This window comes from Glycine soja, chromosome 7, assembly GCF_004193775.1.
Source record: "Glycine soja cultivar W05 chromosome 7, ASM419377v2, whole genome shotgun sequence".
NCBI lineage: Eukaryota > Viridiplantae > Streptophyta > Magnoliopsida > Fabales > Fabaceae > Glycine > Glycine soja.
The window spans coordinates 5,076,470-5,097,150 of NC_041008.1; the positions used below are offsets into that span (position 1 = coordinate 5,076,470).

Below are 20,681 nucleotides of genomic sequence, written 5' to 3' on the forward strand. Positions count from 1 at the left end.
TGTAAATGCTGTTAAGCATTTTCAATTTATGATATTTTGACAAAAAAAAGCTTAAAATATATAAATAATTAGCTATATCATTATTATTATTACAATGACAATGTTGAAATTTAGTATATTAATCATTTTATTTTAAAAAATTACTGCATTATTTCTTATTTCAGTATATGAAAAATTTATATTAAGTTACAATTATAACTTGAAAGAGCTTAAATATTCAATTAATATAAGGTTCGATATGGTTGAAAAAAAATGTTTAATACTACTAGCGTATTAAATTTGAATAACTCAAGAACTATCAAGTTTAATCCTAAAACTATAATTAAATTTTTGTTTTCAAATTTAACTTAAAGATTTCTTGGTCAAACCCAACTCTTCTCACATCTATTTCAATAGCTTGTTCATATATCTTTCATATATTTTCGAGATTTGCAGGCTATTTCCACTACTTTGATATACTGAAGCTTTGCTTTGTTTGTTACAAGGAAATAGGAGACAGAAAGTAAGTAGGAATTGGAGTATCTTACTGTCTCGGAGACAAGAAAAGTAGAAGGATGGAAAAAAAATGAGGTGCGATTCACAAAACGAATACAAAAATGGTTGGTGGCAACTCTCCACCAATTTGACAATCATGGATGTTTGATTTAGGAAAAAAAAGGAAAAAGAGAAAGTACAAAAACTGAGATAATTTTTTTAAGTTATTATCTAATAGAAGAAAATATAAATAAATAAAGATAAAATTTTCCATTCTACTTGATCACATAAATTAAATAAAATGAATATATATATCCATCAAGTATGCCAATAATTATATGACTTTTGATAAGATCTCTCACCAACTATATCTTTTCTATCTACAAAATTCAAACCTAAAACCTACAAATTTTTTTATCTCAATACCACTTGGACCAAAACGAATTCCTCATATATTCTACTTGGAAGATGAAAATTGGAGAAAGATGCTCTTGTTATAACTCAACCATTTTGTCGTTTTATAGATTGAGGAAGACAAACGCAAATGACATCTAATAATCTCGTGACAATTTTATTGCTAATAAGCTATAACAACGTCCAAAACTTCAACAACGATCTGCTGCATGTTCTAAAACAAGTACCCAACTACAACATTGTTTAAAAGAGAAGCTGACAAAAATGTATAACATGGTAAATTTTCTAAATTCTGAATCTAAGCCAGTTTTCTACTTTGGTTGGGTTACAAATGTGTCTAAACTTTTAATAAAAATCTAATCACCAAAAGCCATCCATCCCTTCTTTTCTTTCGGTAGAGACTGGGAGGAGAGTCCTGCATCCTCTTTGTCCCCATTGTTTTCATCCTCAAACATGGGTGTCTTGGATGGACAAACTTAACCAAAGTTGGTTAATCACCTGTAAGTGTACATGCAAGAGCCTGGGCACAAACAAACTAGGGACCTACATTCTTTCTTTTTAAAGTGCAATAATGCCATGAAAATGGACAGATAGTGTACCCCAGTGACATGCCCTGCCATGCCCGGTTCTAGAACGAATAAGGAGGAACATCCTCCTTTTTCAAAAATTGCTCCTGGCCACTGACCTGACAATAGAATCAGGGACCCCTGTTGAAAATCATAAAATTAAGGTATAATGAAACAATCCAAGTGAATAATGACAACTGACGAGAGTTTAAAATCTGTGCACCAATGGGGTAAAGGATTTTTACATTGTCTGCAAATCAGAAATTGTCATGTATGGTAGCTTAGTTATAACTTTTACAATAACTACAACAGTGTAAAGGGTTTTTACACAGTTAACTAATTAGAAATCATGCTAGCGATGACTTTTAGGAGGTGTTTGATAAAAAAAATAAGTTTTTAGTTTCCAAGAAATCTAAAATTGGTTTATTATTTAAAAAGTAACATTCTCAAGAAACATTGTTTCTTGGGAATGTTTTTTAGCTATGTTTCCCACAAAACTGTTCTCATGGGTAGAAGTAGGAATCAAACTTATCATGTTACTCTTATTATATATCATTTAATGTGGTAAATAATTAAAGTTCATGAGAAAGTTCTATAAAAAAATAGACACGAAAATTTTTAATTCCTAAGAAGAATATATAAATATTCCAAAAAATATTTATGACAAACCAAACAGATTTTAGTCATTCCCAAGAATCATGACTCTAGGGATTCATGATTCCTAGGAATCATGATCTTCGGGCATGAAAAATTATCCCTTCTGCCGAATGCACCCTTAAGGTAATTTATTGTATAAGTCAACAAAATAAGATGCTTGTTTCATGAATCAAGGGGCAATTAAAAGTGGTAGATTAAGAACAACTACCTTGAGACATGAGGTGAGGAGGGTTGATCAGGGGAAGATCGTTGGCCGTGACCACCGCGAAACCTTTGATCTTCATGTGCTCCACTAGATTGGCTTCCCTCATTTGCCTGAGACAGTTCATTGACACCTGAGAACCCCATTGATCCCAAAGTCCCAAACTCAAGCTGCTCTGCTGGTGAACCATAACCAGTATTATGATCATAAGGATAAAACATTACAACAGATGGCATTGTTGGTCCATTTGACGAGACCCCACTTGGGTTCATGGCCGGCATAGGGTACATTCCATAAGCTACATTGGAAGGATTACTCTGTGAGGAATTTGAGCGGACTGGACCATTCTGGTGAGGAATGAAGGTGTCATGCCTATGTGAACCCCATGGTCTCTCGGCACGGCTCTCACTGGTAGCCGACCGCTCCATCTTTGAGTTGGGCTTCTCTGTTTGGTTGCGATTATGGCCGCGTCCAGTTCCTCGCAATTTTGAGTTTGTATTCCAATTTCCTTCTCTATCACCATGATGGTCACTTCTATCATAATTGTAATTTCCCCTTCTGGTATTAGTGGAGTGCCGATCCCGAGCAGAAACCTTCTGAAATAAATTGAAAAGGTAGGTAAAAGATAGTACAAAGAAAACAGCAAAATGAAAAAGTAGGTTGACTATTGAATTTGAAATGGAAACACTTACTTATTTTGGTATGCACACTTCAGAAAGAAAAACAAAACTGCAGAAAAAGTACAAAGTTCCTTAGAATTTATCATACCGGATTTGGCAGGTAAGTTCCAGTCCCACTTCGATATCGAGGCATATCATCTACATAACGTTGGTAAATACTGGCAGGTCTATTAGAAACCGATTGGAGAGGAGCAACAGGAACCAGGCGTGGCCCGTAGCTCATAAGCTGACTGAAAATATTCATGTTACCAGAAATAGGTCTTCCAGGGCCATCCCAAGGATATCGACCCTGCAAATAAACAGGAGGCACCATAACAGGTGAGGGATATGTCATTGAAGGCGGATGACGTGAGTTTTGACAAAATCGGCCATATTGCAAATTTTGCCAGTGGCTAACAAAGTCACTATTAAGAATGTCAGGCCTGTGCTCTGATGACTCAATAGCCACCCTTGTCATAGAATTGGAAGGGCTTGACACCTCAGGGTGTTCATATCCCTCAGATGAATCAAAATTCTGACTTGAATCACTGTTATCTGCCCCTTCTTCCAAATTGAAGTTGCTTGTTGAAGTGTCAGAAGACTCAGTTGGAAAATTATATAAAGGAAGCATTGTAACAAAGGGAACAGGTGGCCCAGTAGGATAAAATGTAAATGGAACAACCCCAGAATTCTCTCTTTGGCGAGAACCAGGACCTAAAAGCACCGGAGCTATGGGTAATGGAGAATCTGATCCACTTGTCTGGGCAGTTTCAAAACCAGATATTTGATTCCTTGGAACATGCATGGAAGTACCAGATGTGGGCCAATTGCTTCTTTCTGGTATGTTAGATGCCATGGTCGACAAAGGAGTCCACTCTCTATTTTCATCATCTAATCGATTAGATGAAATTTCTGAAACATTCTTACCCTTTGCATAAACAGGAGATGCCATTGAGTTAGTATTTTTCCTCCCCCTTCTCTCCCTAGTTGATTTTGAGGATTTGGCTGATGATCCATCCCAAGAGCTTTCAGAAGAGGTCCTACTCCTGAAGGAGCTCAAAGGAGGTGCACTGGACAATTCAGAATTTGCTGTTCTATCATCAAAATAAACCTCGTTTCGTCGGCCATCTTGATAATGAAAATTGTCAACATGCTCTTCTCTTGTTGAACCTCGGTTTTCTTTGGTAAACTTCTGCTGAACTCTGGCAGAACTGTTGCTGTTGGAGCTTCCTACCCGAGACAATGGGGCAGAGTTATTATAACTACCTGAAGTAGACTGTTGTCTATCCTCTGGAAGCATTTCAAAATTTCCATTATCAACTTCAACCTCACTAGCAGAACCCCTTTCCTGTTCATGCCAGTACTCATAATCTGCTTCTGCTACGTTCATCTCAACAGAACTGAAATTCTCATTGTTAGTTTCAAGTAAATCTTGAGGATTTGAAGTCACTCCTATGCCAGGGAAATATGGAGTCAATGGTGGGATGAAACCTTGAGAAAATTGCATATTTGTACCCCAAGGAGCCTCAATAAAGGGAATGTTACCCATATTTCTCTGAGCATATCCCATCGATGCAAGAATGGAAGGTGGAAAGTGAAATGGTAGGTGACCTGGTGCAATATTCATTGGAACATGAGTCTGACCACTGAAACCCTGAGCTGTGGGAGATGCCATCATGTTCAAAAGGTCCTGCTCCTCCTGATGCATCATCTGCATTCCACCTGCACCCACAACAGATGCAAACTCTTCACCCATGACACCTGAGCTTGATTCATCGTGATTACAGTTTGAATCAGCAGCACTTTCAAGAACTTGACGAGATGAGATGTGCCTAGCAGATGACTCATCAATTCTTACAGCTACATCAGGTTCAACATTCTTCCTACGACTATTCTCCAACTTTGCAACGGAACTCTGGCCTTTACTACTTTCTGTTGCTTTTGTACTCCTTCCTTGGGTTGAAACATCACCATATGAGTCAGTCAGCTCAGGGCTAGAACGTGTCCTGGCAAATAGAAACCTTCCCTGAACATCACTCACTAGGTTATTGGCTTTAACATTTCTCTGACCTTTATTGACATGAGAACCTGTATTAGAATTAGTTTCCCTCAGGACTTCATCAAAGGTCCGTGAATTATTTTGATTCTGAGAATGCAAAACAGTAGAAACAACACTTCTAGCTGTCTTTTCTGATGCGAAATTACTATACTGAGATAGACCACTTTGTGAAACATGTTCCTCTTCATTAGATTCATGATTTGAGGCATAATCAATTTTATGGTTATTGTTCCGGAGATTCTCAGACCTCTGTAATTGGTCATGACTGGATAAACTCAAATGCCGTAAATCGATGCTTGGAACATCAGGCCTTTCCCCACTTCCATGTCTCTCCCAAGTGTTAAAAAAGAACTGATTGACCTCAGAAAACAATTCCTCCTCTGGGCAATCAAGTAATCTAGCCAGCTTTTTTGCCCCAAATGCAAAGGCACTGCGTATCCTAAAGAAATTACCTGGTTTGCATGTATCATATATGCAAAGTTAGCAAACAAGACAAATGTATTAAAAAACAAATAGTTAAGGAGACTAATAACAAACAAATAAATACAGTTTAACTTCCACAGAATGCATAAAAAATGGCATACTCCCATTGTTGGTTATGACCAGATAAACATGCTGAAGGTTCCTTTTTGTTCAATTCTAAAATCCAAAATGTGTAAAACAATTATTAGAAGCTACAAACAAATACAGCACCAATCTTCTGTATATCATGTCCAGATTTTCTAACCATCTATGGGAATAAAGAACCCATGACAGTGACTCCAAAGGCGTATAGTTGAAAGTAAATTACCACAGTCATGTAGAGAAACATCGATGGTTATCATAACATTATGAGACATACATGAGTACACTACACCAGGAAATACATTCATGTTTATCCATAGATGGCAACCATAGTCCATTGTCCCATGTGTCTAAATTCTTCCAACTTTATAAAGTTCATATTGAATATATTGTTGCATTAAAAACTAGCAGCAGGAACAGATCCATACAAAATGAACTAGGTCCAAATTATAATCGGAAAAATAGTAACACAGACATATAAAATGAGCCAAATCCAAATGTTTAGAGACCAACACACCTTTGCTGACACTACGGCCAAGGTTATTGTTGACACGCAAAGGATCAATAACATTGAAATGCTTGGAAACAAAGGGTTGCCCCTGATTTTCTTGGCCACCAGGGAAAACAGCATAAACTGAGCTGCAGGCATCGAGAAATAACTTGCTGAGCAGTAAATCTCCACCATCTTTTCTAGGAGGTTCAGCTGTGGATAATGTTAGGGAAAGAAGACGAAACACAATCAACACACAACACAGACCCAAACCAATATAGACAAAGGGATCCTTAATTAGAATGTAACTACCTGTCACATCTGGGAGTGAACTAATAGGTACTGGACCCCATAGACTTACACAGAAATTTTCCCAGTCAAACTTACTAAAAAACTCCAAAAATCGGTACAATACCTACATAAGGAAAGACAATACCATGTCAAATCAATCATCAAAAAGACTAAAATAAAAGAAAGCCGTGTAATTTTTGCTACCTCTAGTGGTCCAGCAAAAGAATTGTTGAAAACATGAAAAATGTAAAGAACCAAGGTTTCTAAGGCATAAGTTGAGATAAGTCCATGGTGGGCACCAAGTATACGGCTCTCATAGTAACACCAAGCTTTTATCAGGATAATGCTACGCTTGAATAAATGATTTTGGTTAATCAGATTATCAACCTACAGCAACAAACTCAAATTCTTGTAAATCCAAGAAAAAAATAGTATCAACTTACAGAAACAAACTCAAATTCTTGTAAATTCAAGAAAAAATAGTATCAATGTCACATTTTCAAATGATATATATGTGAGGCTTCTGGGATGCACCAAATTACCTCCTCAAGAAAACAAAGGGTGCACAACCCTCCAAGCTGGTTAAATGAAATGTCTACTACAATATTCTCAACAAGACACTTTATAATTTTCACCTGCAAATATGAAGGGAAACAATGTAAAATAATACCCTCTACAATCCCAATAGAAGGCCCACAAAAAAAATAATCTTTCTTCAAAAATCTTACCAAGCTAGACAATTACCAAAAATGACAACATTAGAAACAAATTGCTAGTACGTTATCATTTTGAATTTTAACTTTGAAGTATTTAAAAATGCCTAACCATACCAACATATTTAAAGTGTAAAAAAGAATCCAGCAATTAATAGCACAAAAATGTGTTTCTCAACATAAGTTACATGTTCCACAACCACTTCATTGTAATATATAATCTATCCAAGTGTCCCTTATACATAAATCAGGCATAATATGATCTTAACTCTTAAGCTCCCAAACAATCTCACAAAACCACTTAAAAGAAAGTCATATGACTTGGTAATGGTTAACATCAACTCCCTCTATTCTTATAATAAAGCAATGATTCATTAGAGCAATATGCCTTAAACCTTGTATTTATAGCTATCATAGCATCAGTTACAATAACCAATACTTTCTATTTTAGTACATGTCCATTTTTAAAAATACATGAAAGCTATCACATGGAGCATTAATAACTACGATATAAAAATTCACATTGCACATCAGTTAACATGCATAATCTATCATTTTCATATACATAACCATAACCAGGTCTAGTGCCCTATGACCGCAAGTTTCTGTAACAAATCTCACAACCACTTAAAAAATCCCTTTCACAATCACATAACTAGTGCTCTAGTGATGTGTATTAGTAGGTGGATATATTCAAATATATGCAGGTTAACACAGGTTTTTTCCTCAGTGAATATGAACCCAGAGTAGCACAAGACTTCAAAATAAATCTCAGAAAAATCCAAACTTAAGCACGATACAAAGATCACAACCAAATTGAGAAAGCAACTAATAATATTTACAAACTAGATGATTAATCAACATTATAAGCACAGAGTTATAGTCAGAGCTTAACAATTTTAAAGACTCTGTTATTAGAGAACCTACTTCAGCCTGGATGTACTGAACCTCCTTGACGTGAAACTCTGCATTCTCATTCTTCTCCTCATTCTCTAGCATGTCACGAACTTGATGTGCCCATGAATCCTTCAGATTTTGATTCTTACTGAATGCGGTTAAGTCAATATCTCCATCAGGCAAATAAGTTTTGAGGGGAACTGACCCAAAGGTGAACACCTGTAATTGTAGACAATAATTTGTATAATAATGTGTAAGTACAACTGCAAGTTAAAATCAAGAATATTACTGATGCTCTTCTGGATGAAACATACAAAGCCATATGCTATCCAATACCCAACAATCACTGCATTAAAATTTACAATGGCATGATGCAGGATTATTCACTACGAGGGATAATATAATTTCACTACCAATACCACAATTTGATATTTCCCACTACAAACGCATCATGTGTGCACCTTCTAACTACAAACTGGGATTTCTGATCTAGCATCACTCAGTTTAAAGACTTGCAAATACTTCCATCATGCAATAATGATGTCATAATTGGTCACGACAACCTTCAACAGTTAAAATATCACAGCATAGTTATAGCTAAAACAATGCATGACTCCCTACTAATTATGAGTTATTATGCAACAGATATACAACAATCTCCACAAACACCAACCTGGCAAGGGAAGCATTTCATGATCAGCCGTTGGACATAGTCGGCAACCGCATTGCGGCGCTCCTCAGAGGGAGGATTAGGCTGAATGCAGGCAATCAGCTCTGCAGTCCTTTGCTCAGCTTTCAACCATCGCTCCGAGTCAAGCACCTGTATCACAGAGGCAGCTTCATTGGGCAACAAGCCATTTGGCAATAGCCCACTTGGTGGCTGTGCCCACCCCTCATGTTCTCCCATGCAAGCCTATGTTTCAACACTCCCCAACCAAACCTACCAACCCAAACCCAAACCCAAACCAAAACACCACCACAGCTCCTTCTAGATAAGATAACCCCAACAACCAATATTCAAACACAAAAAAAGCTTGCAGCAGAAGCTATTATCTAAGTATTCTCCCTCAAACTTTTGAAGGGAAAGTGTGTTCCCCTTGCACAGCAAACAAACCAAAATCTAAAATAAAAATAAGCAAAAACTGTAAAATTCCACTAAACCAATTCTGGATATTACCCAAAAATAACAAACAGAGATTGGAAAAGGCACAATTTCAGAGAAGCCCAGCAAGAAGAAAACGAATCCCCAAAAGTTTTTTTTTTAAAAAAAAACAGATTTTGCAAGACACCCAAATGAAAATGAATCAAAGAATAAAAGTGCTGCTTGGTTGTTACAAGAGAAGAGTTCAGATTATTAAAACCCTAATGGAAAAGGGTGAATCCCAACACACTGTCGAAGTGTGGGAGGCGAATCAACAGAGAAATGCGTAGAGAGGAGATGGTGGGCATCAAATATTAGGGGAGAGAGAAGTTGGGGTGCGATCCAAAACGGGTCTTGGTGCAGATAGAGAAAAGGGTGCAAAAAGAGGGGGTGGTGGTTGTGTGTGAAAAAATGAAATGAAAAATTAGGGATTGAAGAAGTAGGCTACAAAAGGGGTTCGGCGTGAGAGAGAGAGAGAGAATTGTGTTGTGTTGTGAATTTGTGCATTTAAGGGGGGGTTTCTTTTTGGTTTTGGTTTTCGTAATGCAAAAACAATTTATTGGCATAAACTGAGCCTCTGAGGGTGATAATAGAATCTTGTGAGATAGACAAAGGAAAAAAAGGACAAAGAAGAGAAAAGGACAAATCTTGTGAGATAAACAAAAGGCGTTTGATTTAAGTATTTTTTTTAAAAGAAAATAAAAAGTAAGACTGAAAATATGTTTATTTAAATTTTAAAAATAAATTTAAAATTGAAAACAACACATTAAAGTTTTCAGATTTTTCTAAAGAAGTGAAAATATAATAACACTTTAGAGTATCTTCTTTTGAATGCAGCTTTCTAAAAAAATATATTCACTCCATAACTTCATTAATTTGCACCATTCCTTTTTATAAAAAAAAAAGGGAATGGAAATTGTTTTTGTCACCTGAAAAACAAAATGTGTGTTGTGAGATCATCACCATACCAAGACTCTAGAAAAAAACGCAGCCCAACTTTTCAGGAAATGTGGAGGGATTTTCTTTCCAAATGGGAAGAAAATCTTTTACACTCAACATTTTTTAAAAATATTTCAAAATTACTCATTTTTAAAATATTTTAAAACATAAAGATTTGCAATCTAATTCCTATGGATTGTGAATCCCTAATAGCCTTGTCTTCTCCATCCACACACCAAACGGTAGAACAAAATTCTCCGAATCGTTCAAATTACATGGAAGATGAACACACACAGCCATTCAAGGATAGCACAAACCTTTGCCAGCAACTCATGGACCGCTATGCCAACTTCGCCACGCCGCAGCATCGCCACCACCGCCGCCCTTTGCTCCAACCTCATCGTAGAGCACCTCCCCCTCATGTCACCCATGTACTTTACTGCTGCCATCTTTGCCCTCAACGCCTCCAAGGTGGGGATGGACCCTCTGGCACTCTCCGCCCTTATATCCTTCATGGCCATTGCCCTCCCTCTCATCCCGCTCAGCAGCATCGCCATGCCAGGGAGGGAGAGGGAGTCAGCGTGGCATGCATGAGGTCCATGATGAAGTGCTTAGGGGTTTTGTGACTTGGAGGATTGACAATTCGTAATGATCTTATGGATTGTCCATCCATATAGGTTATACGTAAGGTTGTTTTTTAGTTTTCACTCTCACTGGTGGATATAGAAGAAAAATTACGGGTGCAAGAAGAAAATACGAAATGTGGACTCCTATTTTGTTGTTGGGCTGCACTTTGTGGGCTAGTTTAAAATTACAAGATTATACTCTTTTTTTTATGAACCCAAAATTTATTCTTAGTTCATGGGAGATGATTTTGGTAATATTAAATTATAGCATGTTCGGAGAATCGTTGAGAATGAAAGAATCGTGTTTGAGATGTGAAAACTATTAGCATGTTCAGAAACACGCCATGATGCCTCAGATCACATCCATTTTGGAAAATACATGAAAGTTATCATATGGAGCGTTAACCTAGACGTAGAAATTTTATATTATGTATTTACAACCAAACACGCATTATAACTATTAACCTCTAAAAAGTGAAAAATCACATATGAAACATGGAATCAACATGATATTGGATTGACTAAAGAGTTATTCATTTACAATAACTAATATTTTCTATTTCAGTACACGTCCATTTTGAAAAATACTAGAAAGTTATCACACAAAACATTAACTTAGACATAGAAATTTACATTGCACATTTAATACATAGTAACTACTAACTTATGAAAATTACATTCAAAACATGAAAAAACACATGAAATGTGGAACCAAACACGCTATTAATTGACTAAAGAGTTTTTCATTTACAATAACTAATACTTTCTATTTTAGTACACATTCATTTTTTAAAAAAATACATGAAAGTTATCCCCATAGAACATTAATCTAAACATAAAATTCACATTGTATGTCTACAACCAAACATGCATTATAACTATTAACTTCTAAAAATCACGTTGAAAATGTGAAAAATCACACATGAAACTTGGTACCAAACACCCTATTAGATTGGCTAAAGATTTTTTATTTATTTATTTACAATAACTAATACTTTCTATTTTTAGTACATGTTCAGTTTGAAAAATACATGAAAACTATCACTTGGAGCATTAGTCTAGACATGAAAATTCACATTGTAACTTTACAACCAAACCCGCGTTATAACTATTAACTTCTATTTTAGTATTACTATTAATTAATTATTAATTTGATTATAAGATTATTTAAAAGAAAATAATTAATAAATTATGCAAATGAGAAATAATGGAAACAAGGTGAGAAAGGAAAAAAAGGGAGATTCATCCCACAACGAGGATGTATGACTTTTGTTTTTGTGTTTGAGTATAAGAATGTTTGACATATAGAAGAAATGAAAGATATGATTTTATTGAATGATAAGTGACATACAAGTCAGATATATATACTAATAGTTTGTTACATAAGCAACCAAAAGATAACATTTTATTGAAATAAGTATAAAATTTAAATTTAATGAGTAAGTTCATAATTGATATATATATAAAAAGATATTTTGACTAAAATGATAATTATAAAATTACATTTAATTAAAATTTAATTTCATGTTGATATTTTATATACATAAATTAATTTAAATCTTTAATTGAGAATCACTTTAAAATTTGAATGATATTTAACATATAAAATCAAAGTTTATTTCTTAAAAATTAAGAAAGTATATTAAATTAAAATTTGAAGTAAATTTAATCTTAGGACTCATAATCTCTATACATGATATTGCTTTGTCCACAACATTTCTATTACTCAAATTTGGAATCAAATATTAAACTAAAATAATCTTATATATTTATTGATCCAGACACTCATATCCTGCATTTGATTTCCAAAGTTGGATAGTCGAACCAAAATCAAATTTTCATGTTTGATTTTCTTTTGAAACTCTGACTTGCAAATACAAAAATTTAGTCATGGCGCAGCCTTACGTGATAAAATATATAATAGGATTACACGAACAATCCACCATCGATAGCAACTCCAAAAATCAGAATACTACATAACAAAAGGCCAAAATCATAGTTCCAAAGCCATCATCACGGTTACAGAACCAAATATTAAGTAGGATGGAACAAAACTACATACCTTTTGTCATTGATCAAATAATATGATTTTTTTTCTGTAATTAACATTTATATATGATTAATAAAACTACATGTGTAAGTAATAATACAGCAAGGTAATAATACCAAGATTAAGGCTTTCTGCAACTCATTTCCGCAATACTTTGCATCTCGCAGGTATCAAATACGTCCTCATCTAACACAACAAAAATAAATAAGTAACAGTAGCACAAATAATAACAAAACAATATGCTCTTGCCTAAGTACACGTAATTATTTCAAAAATATTTTTCTATCACAAAAATGATTCCAAGATTATAATTCATCCTAAACAGTGTATTACTATGAAAAATCCAAGTACTTTATGCAATCATTTCAAGAAATGATAACACTCCCATACAAGAAAACTTTTCTCTTATCAAAATAACTTTATTTCAAAATTTCTTTTCTCACACATTCTCTTTCTTTATGTGTATCTTTTTCACTAATTATCTTATCTATTTATTATCACCAACTATATAATAAATAAATTATCTTAAAAGTTGAAACAAAAATAACTTTAAATACATTCATTTAAATAAATAAGCTTCATCTAGTAAGTATTTAAATTTTTTAAACCTTACCAATAAAAATTCAATTCCTACTATACATTAAATGCACTTGAAACTCTATAGACACAAACTTTGTATCAGTCTTGCTAGTGGCTCCATATGGCATCATGCACCACAAGTATCAGCTTAAATAGTGAATTAATTAAATACCATAATTTAACTATGATATATTAACTTGTTAATTCTGTGATTCAATCCGCATCAGGTGATTCAAAATTTGCATTTTTAATCAGAACGGGTGTTTTAAAACAAAATCATTTTATTTTTAATTATATTTTTATTATTAAATCAATCAATTCATAAAAAATTTCATAGAATAGCATGACTTTAACCTTTTCATTGCATCAAGAAATACACCAGAGTCGATATATTTAGGTCAAGCAAATAACTACTTACTTTCTTTTATTCATTTATTTCATTTCAAAGTTAAAAATTTCATCTTTTGATTTCTTTTACAAAAGAGAAAAATAAATACTGAAAAATTATTAAGTTTGCGCAATTCACTGAAGGCACGTGAACTGTACTACTATGATGCGAAATTAAGTTTCTATAATTTCCTAGACATAAATGGACTTCCAAACTGATTTTTACCCTTTTCTTTTCTTATGAATAAAAGGGATTTTTACATTTTTTCTATCATGAAAATAAAAAGTTGACCACAACGTTATTTTCTCATCTTTTTCTTAAATGTTTTTCGTGGCTGCTTTGATCTCCCTGTCCTGACAACAATCTTTGAATGTTGTCCAAAAACTCCATTGACTGCTTTTAGATAGTTGTTACAATCATGGTCTCTTAAAACTGTGCCATCTGAGCCATATGCTTTTGGATTGCTTAGTGTTTCAATAGGGTGTGGTTGATTGAAGAAGGCTCTGAGAACATTTGGAGAGCATCCACATCTGCTACTGTCTACAGCATAAAAGCCACTTCCTAATGGGAGTAAAGGATGTGGAGGAGATGTTTTCTCATCTGGTTGGAGAATGAATATTTTACCCAATGGTGAGTACAATAGCTTCTGCAAAACAAATAATTAAGAAAAGAGAAAATAGTCAATGCACTGATCATGTAAATAGAATTTATATTGTCATCTAATAACAAATTATTATGTATAATAAGTTTGTTAATTTTTATGATAATTATCTTAAAAATTATACGGCAATGCAATCTTTTTACCATATCAGTGTATGTTCTTAAGAAAATCTAACAGTTGTACTTCATTTACACTGTTGATTTACTATGAGTTTCTAGTTTTTGTTCCACAATCAAGCTCAAGTTCTACCCTAAGGGCATGCAAATATGCATTATGAACCTTGCCAGGAAAATGACATGAATGCAAGTTTGTCATGAGAGATATAGAAGAATTGACAGACTAATGATGCTTACATTTTTTACAAGACAAGGATGTGACACAAATGACCCATTTAAGCGCTTAAGGACAGTTATAACATGGTTAGGAAAACTGCATGAGAAGATCCTGGGAACAATATCTCTATGCATTATTACACATTGAATGTAGCTCTCATCCAGGCCAAGCTCATTGAGTAATTTTTGGCCTCCACATAACACAAATGGAGAACCAAAAGTCACTACTGGCAGAAGAGTTGAGGGACTGACAACCTTCCTAGTCAGTAGCATCAAATAGACCAAAATTGAGAGACTACCCCCTAGGGAATGGCCAGTGAATTGGAGCTTAGCACTATCCCCATATTTCTTCAAATGGTCCATTATTTCTGGCATGAATTGCTCATATATTCCCTTGGCAGCTTCATATATTCCCCTGTGAACAAGTACATCCGTGCCCTATAAAAGAATAGATATAGAGGACTTTTGGTAATTTTCTTACTAAATCAAGTTATTAACATTTGAAACTTGAATGTACACAATGAATGAAGGTCTCTCCTTAACATAAGAATGATTCTTACCTCAAATGTAGTAGGCTCAAAGTAGAGGTTTGCTTTCCAAGATGCCACGGAATATGATCCCTGCAACATATGTTAGTAAACATGGTTCAGGCCTAAGAGAATTGGAAAAAGTGTGATAAACTGAAAATGGATTGTATTGATAATGAGAAAGGGTTGAGTACAAAGGGATTACATAGGGCCTTTATATAGGCAACAAACTAGTAATTCTCTACTAATTAACTCCTAACCGATCATATCTCTAATAACATATAAAACAAATTGCAATTCAAACCTTATAGATATGCTAGGATTCAGCAAACACCTAAAGTGAATGTGTTTACGTGTGCAGTTTGATGGAACTTCATGTTAGAGGTGAAATATAAAACCATTAATGTGTCTACACCTAACAACTCAAGTTTTTGAGATTGTTAGCGAGGTTTTAAAGAACTTTTGGCTGCAACATCAAGGTTTTGGGGTGTTTGCAACCGCAATTGTGGCTGTATTGGCAACATTTGTCCGCAATTTCCCACAATATCAAAGAATGAGACTAAATTGCGATTTCAATTTAAAACCTTGATCATTGGTTCAAGTCATGGTATCAAAGCCTCTATAACTTAGAGGTATAACATAAAACCATTCATGCATCTTCTTCATCTAAAAGCTAATTTTAAGATTGTTGGTTCGTGACATTGTGTAGGGTAGTTTTACCTGAATGGCAAAGCATCGAGTGTGTGTGTCGGGATCATCACAAACAAACCATTCACAAGATGATGAACGAAGTGACTGAAGGTCCACTGCTGTTCCTGCTGCAGCCACAACAGTCATTGTTAATGCTGCAGCATTAACTCCATACCTTGACTTGTAAACCGGTGGTGTTTCATCAGCCTCCTCATATGGAGAGTCTTCTCTTCCACTGAAATCCCCATTGCCACTATGCTTCTTTGACTTCGAAGCAAGAGACAGAAGGTCCTTAGTGCGTGATTGGACATAAGAAGCAGCTGAGGCAGTAATATCATAGGCAAGCTTGATTTGATGCTTCTGTTCATTATCACCACCTTTCTCTTTCTCTGAACCATCTTGAGAGGCTGCTGAGTCTGAGGCATCCATAGGCACACAAATGGAGTCCTGATCAAGTTTTGCTTTTATCTTAGTCACATCACCTTTCTTTTCCAAAGATGATGTTACGAATTCAAGACCATAGTTTCTCCCCAAGTCCTTAGCCTACAAATTATCTGGCAGGGGTTACTTTTGTGTGTCTCTTTTTTAGATCATCTATATATATGGAGAAATATTGTTTTGAAAACTCCACACTACTCAACAATCAAATTCTCAACCAAAATATATTAAGTTTTGAAAATTGTTTCCCAGACAAGTGTTTTAAAAACCAAAAAACAGAAACAACTGATAAATGTTCTCTCATCTTGTTCAACTTCTCCTTCAATTATACACTCTATTTTGTGCCTTGTACTGCCCTCTTGCAGCTATATGAGTGACCTTATTTAGTTGCATTTTAAAAACTAAAACCAGCTATTGAAAATAGAAATCAAACGCCCCTTAAATCTACAAACATTGACAAATAGTTGATAAAATATCCTACCATTCTCTGCATACCTTGATTTGTGGTATGACATAAGCCATGCTGCACAGGAAAGCCAGCTTAGAGAATAGTTTGGTATCAAGCGAAGGAACCGGGACCAGAAACTTTGAGAATGAGTCACGATCACATGCCACTTCTTGTCCATTTTCCTCTTTTTCATCTCCTTCTTCATAACCTGCCACACAAACACTGTCATCTTCATCACAATCACACTCACTATTCGTGTTGTGTTTGCATATTATATCTGTTTCCATGCTCTCTTTAGGTACTTTTCTTCTCCAGTATCTCTTAATTCCCGTTAATCTCTGAACCCAGCGAGCTCTATTTATCATCACTTCTTCACTGCTTTCCACCATGTTTTCCTTAATATTATTGATACCCTTCTGCCCCATGTTCATTTCCCTCCTCGTTTCTGTGTCAAATAAGAAGGAGCGAAGTGGATTTGGAAGAATGGAAACTGAAAGTTGAAGTGGAAATACTATTATGGAGTTCCTGCTTTTATGCTTTGGTTGCATTGATGTGGCTTGGATGCAGTTATTTGTTGAATGTTTGCATAATAAGCCTTTGTTGGAGAGTGAATGGAGAAGAAATTTATTCTCTTTTGTGATGTCCATTGTTGCAGACGAAGTTATAGAGATGGGAACTGAAACTGCAGAATAGGCCATGACTTGTAACTTCTATGTAAGTATGCAAGATTCTTCACTGCACTTGTCTTTGTAACACATGGATCATCATAGCTCTAAGCTTTGATGTTTTTTTAAGTTTGGTTCTTGAGACTATAGTTTAATGTGTTGATATTGATTTTGCAAGAAAACGTATTAGAATCGTTTCCTGTTTTCAACGAGAACCTACTTAAAGATGTTTCAAACATTTCGTAGTTAAATTAGTTTACCTATTAAAGCAAGTAACTCCTACATCAAAGTATGGACAAAAAAAACACCCTTTGTTGTTTGTGTGTGTGTCAATGCCAAAGCCAAGACATGGTTTCATTCGGGACCACGTTTAGAGAAAAACAACGACGATTAAAACCATTGCGTGGGGCATTAACTAACTTTGATCCAATAGACATTGAGTGACTTCAAGAGTGTGACATTCTGACATATATACATACTCTTTGAAAATTTCTCCATAACACATTTTCTTCTCTAACACACTTCCTTTTTTGTAGGGAACACATATATTCTTCACATGAGATAATTCTATTCAAACTAAGTAGAATCATTATGATCGTCAAAGTTTTTCATATAATTATTTAACATTTACTTGATACTTAGGACTTAAACAAAAGACTACTTTTTATTGGAACCGCCTATATTAATTGATTCACACACTTAATAATTTTTCAACACACTTTTTACTATTGGTTAAGATTTATTAAAATTATAAAAATATGAATAAAGTTTATTAAATAAAGAATTAAACACATAATTTTGTTATTTCTAACAAATTTCAATCCATAATAAAACATATTGGTAATATTTCTCATCTCAATAATTAAAAAATAAACTTCACATTCAAGTAATTTTATTAATGTCTAAAGAGATGTGAGGAGCTATAAATTTAATTTATCATTCATTACTTTAAAAAAAAATCACCTTTTTTATTGTGAGGAGTTGGATCATCCTATCCATCAAAGACAAAAGAGCCGTGATGAAAATTCATATAATACTCTTCAAGATCATATTTTTATCATACTTAGTGAAAACCGATAAAGATGACAAATCATTTTTGTTGGATGTGATTAAGAGATCCTTTTACATCAAGTGAGAAACATTGTATTTCTACTTTTTAATAGTAGTGATATTTTGTTGGACTAGTTATTTTTCTTTACTCACGTTTAAAAAGTTTTCAACTTAAAAAAATTTCAAGTTATTTTTCTACCTACACATTTATTTTAATACTATTTAGTACCTGATTCAGTTCATAAACACAAGGAGGGGAGAGGAGGGAATTTGGTCATCATTTCCAGCACGAACTTGAAAAAGAAAAAGCATTTGTTAGTTTGGTCAACTATTTGCACGGCATAGATCCTATCATTTGTATGAAATTACTTAATGCACCTCCAAAATTTCTAATATTCCCTTCTTACCCTTCCTCTCCATAGCAAACTTAGTTGCCTCTCCCTCAAACCTCCATGACCACTGCAACCAACCACCCAACACCACTGAAGCACTCAAAGACCAACACCGTAACCTCCACACCACACCAAACCCACCGCAATGTCACCATCCACCATCACCATGTGTATCACTATGACCCATGAACCTCCATGCCACACCACTCTCATATAGTTACCAATTGAGTAATCCATAATATATTTGTGTGTATTACGGATTGAGAAATTTGTAATACATACAAATATATTATGGATTAAGTAATATGTAATACGAATGCTTGGGTGTGACAATGGTGTTGGGTTGATGGATGGAGGTTGGTTGTGGTGGTCATGGAGGTTTGGGGAAAAGCAACTCGGTTTGCCGAGGAGAAAAAGGGTAAAAAGAGAATATTATGAATTTTGAGGATGTACCAAGCAAAAAAGAGGTGCATTAAGTTATTGCGTCATTTAAATGGTTGACTCATTACAATGAATTGGATTGTGATTTGATCATTGATGGAGTTTTTAATGGGCCCAATCCTAAGTTATTTTTTATTTGCAACACCGTTGGACTGCTTGGACGAGGAATGCCTCGGGTATACTGAAGGCCCATATTTTGACTGCTAACTTGGAGTCAGATTCACAAATAATGTTCCTAACTCCATGATTCCATGCTAATAGTAGACCATAATAAAAGATTCAATGATAAAATGTTTTGTGCATAACAAGAACTGAATTATTCCAACTCTCACTACTGTGTTTGGTTTAACTTTAAGTTGAACAAACACATATTCTTATACACATGTGTGAAAAGTAAAAATTCATAACTTTCAATTCAATGATAGTTTGGATGTCTCTTAACATAAACCAAACACACACAGTAAGTTAATTCTAACATGTTAGGAAGACAAGATGCAAATAAATGGTACTATAATTTATAATGTTAATTAATGGAAAAAATAATTCAAAAAATATGGAAACGAAAAGTGGATATTATCTATAACTATTATATATCATCATAATAGTTATAAATAATATGATCATTCATGAATTAAAAATCTTTATACTGTCATTCATGAATTAAATTTTTTTATTATCTATAACTATTATATATCATCATAATAGTTATAGATAATATGATCATTCATGAATTAAAAATCTTTATACTGTCATATATTTTAATTAAATTTCTTTTAAATATAAATTACAAAATTACCTTCAATTTAATCAAAAGAGAGTGCCCCCAAACTATCTTATTTTTATATATAAAGATTTATCTAATAATAATTGGTTATCAATTCTATATAATTTAAGAAATCAAATAAGGTTATCTCTAAAAATAAGACTTTATACATTGCTTTATTATTATCGTGATCAAAAGATAAGTCTCACATTTTTAGCTGTGAAAATATATACCAATCAATGGTGAAATGACTGTTTAGGAGTATTTTTTTTAAATGATTAAATGGAAGTAAATTTTAAATAAATATCTAAAAAGAAATAAGTTGTACGATAACTAAATCATTTTATGACTTGTTTTTTTTTTCTCTTATACTTCTTATTTTTTTTTTTAAATGAAGTCATATTTTTTATATTTTTGATAAAATTTATGACTTTAAAATTGTATATATTTTTTATTTAAATTAATATTTTTAGTTTTAGTTTTATTTAATATTTTCTATATTTTTTATTTAATATTTTTATATTTTGTTATATTTTTATTTAATATTTTCTATATTTTTATATTA

General features: G+C 33.9%; 2 protein-coding genes across 5 annotated transcripts; both read right to left on the reverse strand.

The window, feature by feature from the left end:
* Nucleotides 1–1,019: 1,019 nt before the first annotated feature.
* Nucleotides 1,020–9,674, reverse strand: LOC114418320. Of its 4 annotated transcripts, none has more exons than XM_028383610.1 (9): nt 8,660–9,673; nt 8,017–8,205; nt 6,919–7,011; nt 6,581–6,763; nt 6,398–6,500; nt 6,113–6,298; nt 3,082–5,483; nt 2,320–2,906; nt 1,020–1,573 (listed from the first exon to the last, which is right to left on the reverse strand). In XM_028383610.1, exons 1-9 carry the CDS (start codon nt 8,891–8,893, stop codon nt 1,549–1,551), a joined length of 4,002 nt encoding a protein of 1,333 aa, XP_028239411.1. In that variant the 5' UTR covers nt 8,894–9,673; the 3' UTR covers nt 1,020–1,548. The 4 variants fall into 4 exon arrangements, 3 of the variants coding, with proteins under 3 accessions (XP_028239411.1, XP_028239410.1, XP_028239412.1); XM_028383609.1 differs by having other exon boundaries at nt 2,320–2,909; XM_028383611.1 differs by having other exon boundaries at nt 1,020–1,595; nt 2,320–2,909.
* Nucleotides 9,675–13,784: 4,110 nt separating this feature from the next.
* LOC114419350 (phospholipase A1 PLIP1, chloroplastic-like) lies at nt 13,785–17,656 on the reverse strand. Its single transcript, XM_028385008.1, has 5 exons — nt 16,853–17,656; nt 15,950–16,462; nt 15,263–15,322; nt 14,724–15,140; nt 13,785–14,355 (listed from the first exon to the last, which is right to left on the reverse strand). The coding sequence occupies exons 1-5, from the start codon at nt 17,501–17,503 to the stop codon at nt 14,008–14,010; spliced, it is 1,989 nt and encodes a 662-aa protein (XP_028240809.1). The 5' UTR covers nt 17,504–17,656; the 3' UTR covers nt 13,785–14,007.
* Between the last annotated feature and the right edge of the window lie 3,025 nt (nt 17,657–20,681).

What these genes read in the sequence shown, in the direction of transcription:
- LOC114418320 (XM_028383609.1), bottom strand. Translation starts at nt 8,893, where the DNA reads ATGGGAGAACATGAGGGGTGGGCACAGCCACCAAGTGGGCTATTGCCA. An exon ending in TGAAATGCTTCCCTTGCCAG is followed by an intron (nt 8,206 to 8,659) that starts GTTGGTGTTTGT and finishes CTACAATTACAG; the next exon opens with GTGTTCACCTTTGGGTCAGT. An exon ending in TTCAGTACATCCAGGCTGAA is followed by an intron (nt 7,012 to 8,016) that starts GTAGGTTCTCTA and finishes TCATATTTGCAG; the next exon opens with GTGAAAATTATAAAGTGTCT.
- LOC114419350 (XM_028385008.1), bottom strand. Translation starts at nt 17,503, where the DNA reads ATGGCCTATTCTGCAGTTTCAGTTCCCATCTCTATAACTTCGTCTGCA. An exon ending in ATGTCATACCACAAATCAAG is followed by an intron (nt 16,463 to 16,852) that starts GTATGCAGAGAA and finishes GATAATTTGTAG; the next exon opens with GCTAAGGACTTGGGGAGAAA. An exon ending in CTCGATGCTTTGCCATTCAG is followed by an intron (nt 15,323 to 15,949) that starts GTAAAACTACCC and finishes CATATGTTGCAG; the next exon opens with GGATCATATTCCGTGGCATC.